A 13,102-nucleotide genomic window follows, 5' to 3' on the forward strand; every position below is an offset into this window, starting at 1 on the left:
GACTTGAGAAAGTGAGCGAATATGTTTCCTTTACACAGAGTCAGCGACACGCTGCTGTACTCTGACTGTGTAAAGGAAAGGCAAACAGCCTGAGAGTCAGCTCAGGGTTTCTCTCTCGTTCCTGAGCTACTGCATTCTCAAAGGTCCAGAATAAAGTGTTAGCTTTGCTCAGGCTGAAACAACCACAGTACAAAGGAGAAGTCCAGGACTTAAATGCACGTGTGCAGATACCAATATGGTTTGAACCTTTATTGCACAAAGATTACAGTTCTTTATGTTTCCTTACAAACATTTGAAAGCTTTGTAAACAGTGAAGCAGCGTCTGTCTCCCCGATGTGTTCAGGGCCTCCTGGTAACCCCGCCTTCAGCCCCCGGGTCACACTTCCTCACATAGTCTCAAAAGTGTGTGACGGAGGCCAAGCAGTGAGCAGCTGTGAAGCAGAGAGGAGGGGGGGCTGGGTCTCACACACACCAGCAGTGAGTGCCTACACAAAGAACTACAACTGAAACATTTCTGAGCGTGGGGGTTATAAACATTTTCTTTTCAAACCGTTTCATCCATGTTATCACAAGTGACAAACACACCTAAACATTTACATCTTTAAAAATAGTTTGGCTTTGGATGCAAATGAGGAAAAATACACTTAAAGTTGCTCTTTCATTCACGACACACGCAAAGCACTCGTGTCTCTCCGCAGGCAGATCCTGGACACTCTGAGAGAAAGAGAGCATCTATAGTCAGGGCAGCTTTAGTCTCTCGCTCCACTGGACATCATAGAGGGTCTGTCCAAGTCCTCATGTTCTGTGTGAGTGTGTGCAACACTACAAAGAGTTCTCATCACACACAAGACAGACAAAGAAATGGCACATAGCTGGTTGGTGTTTCTATTCTGGGAGTAAGATAACTAAGATTTGTTTTGGTTCTTGTTCTTAAAGGTTGCTACCAGGCAGATGACAGGATGCAGGGTGACTCTTCTCCAACATGGAGGAGGTGGATGTGTTCTATGGAGTCTGTGCCATGCCACGAGTAGACTTCATCTTCTCCAGGCGTTTAGACAGGTGGCTGTTGTTGGACTCCACTTCATCCACCTTGTCCAGTGCTGAGCGCAGCTGTAAACGCAGGGGGGGGGGGGGGGGAAATTATCATTTTTTGTTTTACAACTTTGATTACATGTTAAATATGTTGACGTGTTAAAGTCTAATGTTTTTACAGAGGGGATTTTGGATCTCTTTGTATCAGTTCATAAATCAGAAAATACTGTCAAACTGGCAAAGTATCCACTTTCTCCAAGTTTTAAGAAATAAAAAGCTCTTTAAAACATGTTCTAAATGAAATATGCTAAGGCTGTGGTGTCTTTCAGGCCATCCATAGGAGCAATGAATTCAGGCAGCAGCTGATAGCTAGCAGACAAATAACTAGAGTGACCTTCAGGTAACAGAAGAGGGAGAGAACTCTGGAGACAGAGTTTGGTTGGTCCGGGCTAGTGTAGAAACATGGTGGTGCATCTCAGCAGACTAAAGACTTTTGGGTGACTTTACACTAATGAAAACACAGCTATGAACACTTGATTCTATTTCTGATAATATATCCCCCTTGATGCTAAATGCTCCACACTGGCCCTTTAAGCCCTCTGTACCTCTCTCTGGAGTTTCCTCTTCTCTGCCTTCAGCTCATCCTCCACCTTCTCTGCGTTCTCTGATGCAGACTTGTAGCGCGTCACCTGACCCTCCAGCCTGGTCACCTGGAGAAAAACATAGCCTTGTTGGAGAGAATATTCATGTATCAGGTATGCTCCGAGGTCATCGTTCTTCTCAGCTTACATTCTGTTCTAAAGCGGTGACTTCCTGCTCTGCCTTCACCAGTTTGAACTTGAAGTCGCTTATTTGCCTGTTTGAATCTCCTGGAAGGATTAAACAGATATGTATGAGTGGTTGGAGAGGGAATAAATAGCAATATTGTGTTTTCATGCACATGTGTACTCACGCTGCAGCTCCATTATGTTTGGGTCGTTGCCGTTTTCAAGTATTTCTCCGTCCGGGCTCAGAGTGTTCTCAGTGCCGTTCCTCGGGGTCTTCTGCTCCAGCTGGGCCTTCAGCTTCTTCACCTGCAGAGGAGACACACTCATCAGCTGATGCATGACACAAGACCCACACTTACCAGCTGTCAGTTTCTGAGTCTACTAGACTGTCAACACTGTAATGCCGGCCACCTAACCCCTTTTAGTTGGTCACTATCATATTGTCATACTACTTTCTCTCAGGGTGTACATTTGGTGTGCTTATGTATATGTCCATCAGCAGGACAGTGTATATGGGATCAAATCAACATAAAAGCCCATCTGTTTATGGCAATGACGGAGCATGTGGTGCATTGATGTGTTAATGGACAACAATGGTGCTCTATGGCAGAAAGGAAACAGACAGGAAACAGACACACACACCAAGGCCGTTTCTCAATCGCGAGGATATTGGCTTCCAAGCCAATATTTCAAGGATGCTACGTCATCGAGTGCTGCCGAAAGACTGTTCCAATCTCCAGCATACTTGGAATTCCACCGAGGCCGCGTCCTTGGTTTGGGGGAAATTTCGAGGCTGCACATGGGTAGACTTCGCGTCCTTAAAATCCCCACAATGCTTTGCGCATGGACCAATTTCCCCAAATCTGTGGCAGAAGATGTAAGGCGGGGCCTCTCATATGACGCACACCTGCACACTTGCTAGCCTGTTCCACTCTTCGTTTTCCGAATGCCAGGAAGTATTCTTGCCTTGCTTCTGAAGCAAGATGCTCGGCTCGGCTGTGCTACCAAGCCAGCATCCTCGCGATTGAGAAACGGCCTGTGTGTAAGTAGAATCAGTTCCTTGTTGGTTTTGAGCTCATTGATGTGATTTGATTTGTTGATGAGAACATTTCTAAGAAGGAATTTGCAGATCTCACACAAAAAAATCTGTTTCGCAAATAAATGTTATACTGTACGCATTTCAATGGGACCAAAATGTTGCCGCTGTCTTTGAACTATTTGTAGAGACTTTAATCTACTGTAGTTTTTCGGGTGCCCCAGGGGTCAGTACTGGGTCCACTCCTGTTATTCATCTTCCTCCTTCCCCTGGCTCCTGGTGAGCAGCCTGTACTGCCAATCATTCTGTGAAGGTTGCTGCTCTTATCCTCATGCGTCTGCTTCCAAATGTCCCTTTTTTGCTTTTATCCGTTCAAGTATTTATTTGATGAATTGTAACATGTCCTTGGGTGTCCTGAAAGACGCTTACAAATAAAATGTATAATTGTTATTATCAGTCGTGAAATGTAACTAAGTACATTAACTCAAGTACTGTACTTAAGTAAAAAATGTAGGTACTTGTTATTTAATCAAGTATTTGTACATTATGCTACTTTATACTTTTACTCCACTACATTATGTAGGAACATGCTGAATTATTTTCTCACTACATTTAACCATAATAGTTACTTACTACTTTGCATATTTAGATCATTAATACAAAATAAAACAACAAATGCATTATTTAATATTATTAAGTTACCCAGTAGTATATAAACTAATTTGAATAAACCCATAACTAAATTCCTTTAACTTACTGCTTAAATTGCCCATTCCTCATAATGAATACTTTTACTTTCGGTACTTAAAGTACAATGTGATGCTTATACATGCACTTTTACTTAAGTACATTTAGCATGTAATACTTTTACTTGTATTTAGGCACTTTTACTATGTAGTATTGCTACTTTTTACTTAAGCAAATAAGTACTTCCTCCATCTCTGGTTATTATTTATTATTGTAGGCCAGGGGTGCCCATTACGTTGATCGCGATCGAAAAGAGAAAAACAAGTTTCCTTACTATGGCATTTAAGTGTGTGTGTGTTTGTGTATTTTTGCCTTTGTGTGTATTGTGTTTGTTTCCCGGGGAAAACACTCACAAGAAACACCGGCTGTTGTTATGCCTGCTGTGACGTTACGTTACTCAGTTCTCCGCTTGTAATTATGCCGTTACAAGCTTCAAAGTTGTATTTATCATCTAAATTTGCCGAAACAAGTTTAATATTCTGAAAGCCAAGACTTTGTTTATTTGAAATCAGATGAAAACAAACTGTAACGGACCCTGTCGTGTTATCTATGATTACTACGCCTTGCATTCATAATTTCAGCCGGAGGGAGGGGGAGCTGCGCTACGGAAGAGCAGATTGCGAGTGAGAGGTGCCTGTCATCTTCCCTTTACAAGCTTCAAAAATGTATTTATCGTGTGATTTTGGAAATAAATGTTTCATATTCTGAAAGCCAAGACTTTGTTTATTTAAAATCAAACAAAACACCCAAACCCCGAAAAACTATTTTTTTACGCAAATCCACGTTTATTTTGAAATGAGCCGTTGCGACTTCCGACTGATTTCGATAGAGCGGGTAATTGTATTATAATAATACAATTCTACTAAAGAAAGGATATCAAAATGAGTGGGGAAGCTGGACCAAGTAAGAAACAAAAAACGTACAACTTCCATCCAGAATGGGAGGAGGACTATTTTTTCACGATGTCATATTCGAAGTGCGTTTGTTTGATCTGCAAATCTGCAATCGCTATTTCGAAGAAGGGAAATTTGGAGCGGCATTTTCGGACCGTTCACAGAACGTACGACACTGACTTCCCTCCAAAAAGCGAGCTGAGAAAGAGAAAGGTGAAGGAACTGAAATCACAGTTGTCCGGACAGCAGGCATTTTTCACAAAGGTGACTTCAAAATCAAAGGCAGCCACCGAAGCATCGTTCAGGGTGAGTCACGCCATCATTAAGCACAAGAAGTCCTTCCAAGATGGAGAGATGATAAAAGAGGCATTCGTTGAAGCAGCTCACACGTTGTTTCGGGACTTTAAAAACAAACCAGAAATATTATCTTCAATCAAAGCTCTCCAGCTATCAAGAAGTAGTTACTGTGAAGTCATGGCCGAGGATTTGACACAGCAGCTTCAGAAGGACATCGCGGACTGCGATTGTTTCTCACTGCAATTTGACGAGTCTACAGACGTAAGTGATACAGCTCAGTTGTGCATTTTTATTCGGATGGTATTTACAGATATGACTGCAAAAGAGGAGATGTTAACAATACTGCCCATGAAAGAACACACGCGGGGAGAGGACATTTTTCAGTCTTTCAAAAACTTCATCGAGAAGACCCAGCTCCCTCTGTGCAAATTGGTGTCAATCACCACGGACAGTGCACCCGCAATGGTTGGCCGCTCGAATGGATTTATTGCCAAGTGCAGGGAGGACGATGCTTTCCCCGACTTCCTCAATTATCACTGCATAATACACCAACAAGCATTATGCGCAAAAATGCTTAATATGAAAGAGATAATGGATGTGGCAATGAAGATCGCCTGTTCTATTCCAGCCAGATCTCTTCAAAGACGACTGTTCCGTTCGCATCTGGAGAAGGCTGACTGCGACCATTCTGAGTTGTTGCTGCACACTGATGTGAGATGGCTTAGTAGGGGGACATTCCTGCAGAGATTTCGAGAGCTCTGTCCGGAGATAAAAGAGTTTCTCGTTGTCACTAAACGTGCGGAATACAAACAACTAAACGACGATCAGTGGCTGCTAGACTTGGCATTTTTAACCGATCTGACCAACATGTTGAATGACCTTAATTTAGAGCTGCAAGGAAAAGACAAAACCGTGGTCAATATGATAAGCTCAGTTAATGCGTTCAAACGAAAATTGCAACATTTGTCCTCAAAGCTGCAGCGCCATGATTTGGGGAACTTCCAAAACCTCGCGTCAGAGCTGGAGACGCAAAGGAAGGCTTGTGCGCAACTGGACATTGCACGTTACACAGAGCAGATTGGGACAATTGTGTCAGAGTTCAACAGACGCTTTCAAGACTTTGCTTTGCTCGAGCTAGTCGCTACATTTATGTGCTACCCATTTCGGGAAGATGTTGAGGTCGATTCACTCGCATCAAAAATTGCAACACTGTTTCACCTGAACTCGTCTGGAGTGGAGGATTTAGATATTGACACTACAAGCTGACATTCAGCTGAAGGCCAGGGCTCATGGACAGCAGTTCTGGAAGATGCCCTGGCAGATTCCTGCCAGGGCAGGTTATCAGAGTAAGGTAATGACCAAACATGTACTGAGTTGTATTGTGCCATACGGGTTCATGCAGTTATGCAAGGTACACCAAGATAAGGTATAGTCAGTATAAATATAAATAAATATATGTTTAGCATTTTTAATGTAGGTAGATCACCGTGACTTAGTTATTTTAAAAGTAGCTCCCAAGCTGAAAAACAGTGGGCATCCCTGTTGTAGGTGGTCTGTTCGAGGTGGATCTTCTTCTTTGAGTGAGGGACTTGGTTTTTTGCTTCTGGTTTAAAAAAAAGCGTTCCCATTGAAACTAAGTTCAAACAGGAGAAACATGAAGAGCCACAGCGCTGCCACAGACCCACCTGCTCGATCATCTTCTCACGCTCATCCACCAGCTTCCTCAGGCGGATCTCTGCAACGGAAGACATGTTGAAGATTTCATATCAAAACATGGATTACACATCTTTTATTTCAAATGGAACGTTAGTGTCACAGAGCCAGACTACAACATCACAATATCAACTGTTAGGATCCATCTTCAGAAAACAAAGGAAGTCAACATACCAGGGGTGGGAGGAGCCAAGGAGATGGGGGGGGGGGGGGGGGGGGGGGCTGGGTCAGGGTGAGAGGTTGATGCATGCAACAGTGCAGCATCCATGGGGGAGTGACGGAGCGAGTGTGTGGGGGGGTTATCATGCACATACTGTGGAGTAGAGGGTCAATGCAACAGCACACAGATGGCCACAGTCACACTATGAGCACATTATAAGATAAAATACAAAATGGACATCCAAGTATAGTTACTAATATTTTTCATAATGTCAGTAAAGTCATTTTCCTACAAAATGCATACAAATCACCGTTTTAAATTGGTAACAGCAGGGTATTTATTGGCATATCAGTAAGGGCATTCATCTTCTCCATTTAGTGCAACACATTGCAAACATATTTATGATACATTGTTCATTCATGTAGATGGAAATAGCTGTCTTCAAGTTGTATTAATCCCTAAGAACAGAACAGGGGGACACAGTTAAAGTGTGACCATCCATAAGACACTTTCCTAAAATGACCAGCTAACATCTGTGTTTTTATTGTTCACCTATGGAATGAAGACATGCTTGAGTTTCTGGAACAGTACCGGATGAAGTGATGTGTGATACAGGGGCACAGCAACATTAACCATTACACATAACAAGCAGCATGATAACTGTTAATAACTAAATAATGTTACCTGATGTATCAAGTGCAGTATTTACCGACAGTAGATCTACGGTTACAAAGCAGTTTACAGTCTCACCTCTCCACACACTTTCTTTTGCACACATGACCTCAAAGAAAACGTTGGTCTGTTTAATTAAAAATAAAACTTACAATATTTGTTTGGAAAAGAGACAAAATGCTGTAATGTTCTGCAAACATGTACTTGACCACTTTGTAAACAGCTAAGCAGAGACTACTATAGGGCAGATCCATGGTACATTTTCATAATACATACCATCTATAAGCTAAGACATCTTGCACTCCTCTTTGCCCTTGCCTTTGCCTTTCTTGCTGTTCTTCCTCACATCCTTCCCTGCCTGCTGGGGCTCTGTATTGCTGCCCACTTGTTCTGAACTCTTTGGTAAATCCTCATGTTCCCCCTGGACCTGCTCAATGGCTTCTAACCCTTCCTCTACAGGCAGGGACACCGCCCGGTGAACGTCCTCTGCAACACCCCCCACCTCTCCAACACTCTGAACCTTTGCTTCCTCTGCAATGCCCCTGGGCTCGTTTGCTACACCTACTTCCTCCTTTTCCAACAAATATTCCCCCTTTTCCAACAAATATTCCCCCTTTTCCAACAAATATTCCCCCTTTTCCAAAGCGCCATCCTCCTGAGCTGAACAGTTTTGTGGCGGAGTCTGGACGCCTGAGCTGCCGACTTCATCTGGAACAACTTCAACTCCCTCCTCCACTTCTTCCGGTTGGGGATTCCTAGGGAGACTTTCACCTTCAGCCGGCTCCAAATCCATGTCATCAAAATCAAAAGAATGACCTTCGCCGTCCTCTTCATCGCACACCTGCAGTGTTAGCTGAGATGGAATGTCTTCCATGGGTTCATGCAGTTGCTGTGTCTCGCTTTGCTGATCATTTGGATTGTTATTATGTTCTGGATCTTCTGCCATGGTGAATTCTTCAGATCTGTGATCCTGCTCCATAGTCGACCCATGTTCAGGAGCTTCTTTTGGAAAATCTGGTGCATTTACTGTCTCAGTGGTATGGATCTCTGATTCAGGGGTCAGGTCAGCATTGGATTTGTCAACGTGAACCTCACACTGTGCTGTCTGGATTTCTACATCATCCAGCTGTTCTGCTTGCACTACAGTCTCCAACAGACTCTGAACAGTGTTGATTACATCCATGTTTGTTACAAATGATGGACTGTTTAGACTTTCTTTCTTTTGGTCATGTAATAGGTCTGTTTGGACTAAACCTTCAGATTCGCTCAAGCCTCTGTTCAGCTCCTCCTTCTCTGTTGTGTCTGCTGTTAGCTCTGCCTCATCATTACTGGGAAACAGGACACTGGGAGATGCTTGTGGTTTGTCTTGTTCAGTCTGTATTCCTGGATCCTCATCATCTTTGCTTGTCTCAATAACGTCTCCTGGACCTCCATCAGAGACCTTGTCCACGCTGGCCGAGTTCACGCCTGCAGACAGCTCGAAGCCAGACGAGCTCCTGAGAGAGTCAGTAAAGCCATTGGTAGAAGATGGGGACACAGATGTTTTATCATTACTCTCAGCTTTGCTTGTGGGTTTAGATTCCTCAGCAGCCATGTCACCATTGATTGGATTCTGCGATCCAGCTTCTGCGTTTTCCTTGACGATGCTTTCAAACGTGTTTTCTGGGATATTAGGTGTGCATTCTGATTTCATCTCGTCAATAGGCCTAACCCTATTCTCCGCACTATTAATCATTTCTGACTCGGCCTGGATGACACTGTCATTAGTTGAGATGTCACTTTTAGAGGCATCTAGGCAGGAAGTGCACTCTTTGTTAAGATCATCGGGGCTCTCAGTACTGAGGTTGGTCTCTGGGACAGATCCCACTTCTTCTACTCTCTGTGTTTCTAAAGGTTGTTCCTGCTCGTCCTTGGAGATGGGATCTGTTCTGGATTCCTTGAGAGTTTCAAGGTGAGAAAAGGTTTCAGCGGGTGCCACTGCCTCTGCTGCTTTTACGGTTTCCAAGCACTGTTCCTTGTTCTGTTCATCTTTAACATGATCCAGCCTCACTTCTGCAGGGGTTGTGACGTGAGAACATGTTTCAGTAGTTGCTTCTGCTTCTTCTACCTTCTCCATTTCTAAAGTGTGTTCCTTGTCACGCTCATCTGTAACATGATCCCTTCTTGAATCTCTTTGAGAGTCATTGGGAGAAAGGGTTTCAATAGGTTCCACTTCTTCTACTGTGTGCCTGTCCTGCACATTCTTTACTTGATGCATCCCTGGTTCTTCGAGGGCTTCAGCGACAGAACTAAGAATTTCAGGTTCTGCCGTTAGCTCATTATCTTTTGTAGCCAATTCAATTTTCACCTCTGTTTTGCCCTTTTCTTTATTTGCTCCATCCCTTTGTTGGTTCCCATCTTCTTGCGTCCCCCCTTTCTTTTTACCTTTCCTCTTCCTCTTCTTCTTTTTCCCTGGAGCAGCAGCAGCGCCCTGAGGCTGAGCGTTACCTGATATTTCCTCAGTTTCCATGTGCTCTGCCTCTTCAGAGTTCTCAGGCTCTGGTTGAGCTTCTGTCTTTGACTCAGCTGGTACGGACTTCTCAGGTAAGCTCTCTGTCCCAACCTCTTGCTCAGGACATGATTCTGTGTTTCTCAGATGATCTTCCTCTCTAATGTCATCACTTTGTGTGTCTACACTATTGATTTGGCTTCCTGTCTCCCCTGAATCTAGGTTATTGGTCCATCCTAACTCTTTGCCCTCAGGCATTACTGTTTCTGTGACACTTTCCTCAGAACTTGTGACAATGCCCTGAAGTTCAGGGCTACAAATGATTATATCTTTGGACTCTGTGACCGACTGGTCATTCATGTCAACATTCAAGTCCTTCCTAAGGCCAGGTTCTTCAACACCATCTTCTTCTGTGGCATTCTGTTGTCCTCGTGTTGGCTGTTCCTCCTCAGATGCTTCCGTAGTGCACACACCAGAAACATTACAGAGTGCTTCAGAGCTAAAGAGATTCTCTTTGGCTTCCTCAAAATGTTCTTGTTGCTGCTCTGGATCCACCTCTTCCTCCTCGCTACTTCTCAACAGTGTCTCCTCTGTGTTGCCTGAGAGTTAATGAAGAGTATACGGTGAAGTAAAACATTATTTTTGAAATGTAATCTTCATGAGGAAGTGCATGAGCAGAAGTCAATGTAAGGCAGAACGCCTGATTGATTCAAGAAGAGAAGCACGGAGCCAAGGTGGCCAAGAGGAGCAGAGAAGAGAAGAGGCAGGAGGAACACCGAAATGAAGGTCTTGATCCCCAGCACATCAATGCGACAAGAAAAGAAGTCTGAAGCCAACAGATCAGGGAACACAGTACAGCAGATACAGAAGTATGTTCCTCACATATACTTTTTGCTAAAAAGAGCTCTGATTTCGACCATCAGCCCTTTAGTCCTTGCAGAAATGACACACCTACACCACCTGCACTAACAGATGAGTTGTGATTCAGAAGAATATGCATTAGCTGAGAAAATAAGAAGGTGCAGCAGAAAGGATTAAAAGCAAAGACATTAGTAATGATGACAAAACAGGGTGTTGCAAAGTTAGTGAGTGGAAGGTTAGTTTGTACAGGAAAGCATGAGGGCAGATAGATGATGTGTGAAGGGTACGTCTGGCAATTCTCTATAAATGTTGTCTTGATAAACAGACTATATCAAGTTAAATAATCAATGAGTCCATCTCTCACTGCTTACAAGGCCAATGGCTCCTTAGAGACATACCAAGCACAATGATGTTCTAATACGGCCAGTCTCTGTAGTGTTTAGCAACTCAAATATACTCACACTGGACCCAATAGTACTATTTTCAGCTGCAGACTCATACACATTTGGTGCTCTACTAAGTATTTACATGTTCAGGAATGACTCATTGATGGTTTTGAATATTTGAGGTAGGAGATATATCAGGCTGACACACAGTCCAGTAGGATCAAGTCGTTGCTGATCTGGTATTTACAATGACAAAAACAATGTCCGTTTAGTAGTTCAGAAGTAACACTTTCTCAGCAGACTTCTTCCATTGTAGATGGAAACACATCTCTATTGTTCTGAGCAATAGTGTAGCAATAGTTGAGACTACAAGTTTCAGAACAGAGTTGAATTGGAGGTGAGACTTTCTTATACGTCTTTTTTCAGGTTCATGTGAAGAAAGAAAAACACAGAACATTACCAGACGTCTCCTTTCAGGACATAGCAAATGAGAGTTAAAGCACTTGACATTCCAGCAGCACAGCACTGTACCTGAAGAGCTCACTCCAAAATTAGACAAGTATTCAGATATAAATTGTGTCATCTTGGTATTCATTGTTTCATTATTGTTTTTCATCACTGCTCTGAAAAGCATTTAGAAATGAAACTCTTCAGACAGTTTTGTGCCGTGCCATGCAGTGAGCAGTTTTTATTGGGTAGTGTGTTTTACCGAGCATGCTGTTCCCCTCTGTCAGGGGGGTCTGAAGATCCTGAGCCAGGGGGGAAGCAGGGTCTGCACCGGGGGTCCCGTCAGCTTCTGTCTCACCAACTTCTCCATTGATGCTTAGATCAGGTCCCAATACTATACCATGTTTCTAGAAAAAAGGAAAAGTCAAACATGAGCTCCGTACATTACACACCTTCAGCCTGAGCGGAGTGACACCTTCAACACATCTGCACTTGTGATTATTTTCTACCTTGAATGAACAACATTTAAACCTTTAGTTTCTGCAACAACAACGACAAAATGTTTCAAAAGAGTTTTGAAATGTGCTTCCCAGAATGTGGACACATGAAGCGGAATAAGCCCTCTCACACCGAGTACCTTCAGAATGTCTTTCAGGTTCACCACCTCCTCTCTGAGCTCATCCCGCTCCATCCGGATTGCATCTGTGTATTCTTTCTGTCGCTCTAAGGCCTGAGCGGAGCGCCAGGTGGCAGAGTGTCAAAGAAAGTGAAGAGGGAAAAGTGCACAAGAGGTGGAAAGAAGTGAAAGTAAAAGCTGACATTAAGTTTAATGCAAAGGAAATGCTGAATTCATGTTGGCAGAGATAAATGCTGAATGTAATGAAATCAAACACAGAGCTGCTAGACCAGGGCTCATAGGCCGTACCCCAATCTTTTTATCCTTCCACTCCACTGTCTCCTGCAGGTCACATATTTCTCTATTCAAACCTTCCTGTTTGATATGCAGCTGACGGATGTCCTAAACAGCAGGGAAAGGAAATCAGGTTTCAGATGCAGAGAGAGAAAGCTGAAAAAGGATTCATGCATATACAGTGTGGGAAAAAAGATGTGAAATGTTCCACGTGCAGCCGTTCTACGGGACTAATGGAGTAAAAGACAGCCGTTCTCTTTTCTGTCTTTTTGACCCAATGGAAGGCTCCATTTCACTTGTCTTAGTGACACACAGATACTCACATTGAGCAGCTCTTCACTTTGTTTTAGCGTCTCTTTCATTTCATTGAACTGGAACTGGAGCACAGTGTGGGCATGTTTCTCTCGCTCACATTCCTGTGAGGAAGAAGAGAAGAGAATCCATCTGATACACAGAAACACATGAAGCCCTAAAACCTGACAGGGGAGATGTTTAATCACTGTCGAGTGTGCTGAGAGCTGCGTTATGATGTATAGCACATTTCATACCAATGAAGCAGTAACTGTTTGATCCACAATGAGCTGAGTCAGCTACATCTTGAGTAAGCTCTGCTCTGCTGTAATTCCACTGGTGGAAAGTAACCAAGTACATTTACTTGAGTACTGTAGTCTACATATTTATGCTACTTCATAT

At 43.3% G+C, this 13,102-nt stretch overlaps 1 protein-coding gene across 9 annotated transcripts in view; it reads right to left on the bottom strand.

Moving 5' to 3' along the window:
• Positions 1–214: 214 nt before the first annotated feature.
• lrrfip1a (leucine rich repeat (in FLII) interacting protein 1a) overlaps positions 215–13,102 on the bottom strand; it is a 57,610-nt gene continuing 44,722 nt past the window's right edge. For 6 of the 9 annotated variants that reach the window (XM_034134151.1, XM_034134152.1, XM_034134153.1 and 3 more), the window contains 5 exons: positions 12,733–12,825; positions 12,425–12,517; positions 12,137–12,229; positions 11,762–11,906; positions 6,958–10,404 (listed from right to left, as the gene is read on the bottom strand). In XM_034134151.1, the coding sequence (XP_033990042.1) occupies positions 7,604–10,404; positions 11,762–11,906; positions 12,137–12,229; positions 12,425–12,517; positions 12,733–12,825 (3,225 nt within the window). In that variant the 3' untranslated portion in view covers positions 6,958–7,603. Of the gene's footprint in view, positions 1,111–1,637; positions 1,743–1,821; positions 1,902–1,984; positions 2,106–6,457; positions 6,508–6,957; positions 10,405–11,761; positions 11,907–12,136; positions 12,518–12,732; positions 12,826–13,102 lie in introns of those variants that run through there. The other 3 variants (XM_034134159.1, XM_034134157.1, XM_034134158.1) reach the window with 3 other exon arrangements.

Source organism: Trematomus bernacchii, unplaced genomic scaffold, assembly GCF_902827165.1.
Source record: "Trematomus bernacchii unplaced genomic scaffold, fTreBer1.1, whole genome shotgun sequence".
In the NCBI taxonomy this organism is placed as follows: Eukaryota; Metazoa; Chordata; class Actinopteri; order Perciformes; family Nototheniidae; genus Trematomus; species Trematomus bernacchii.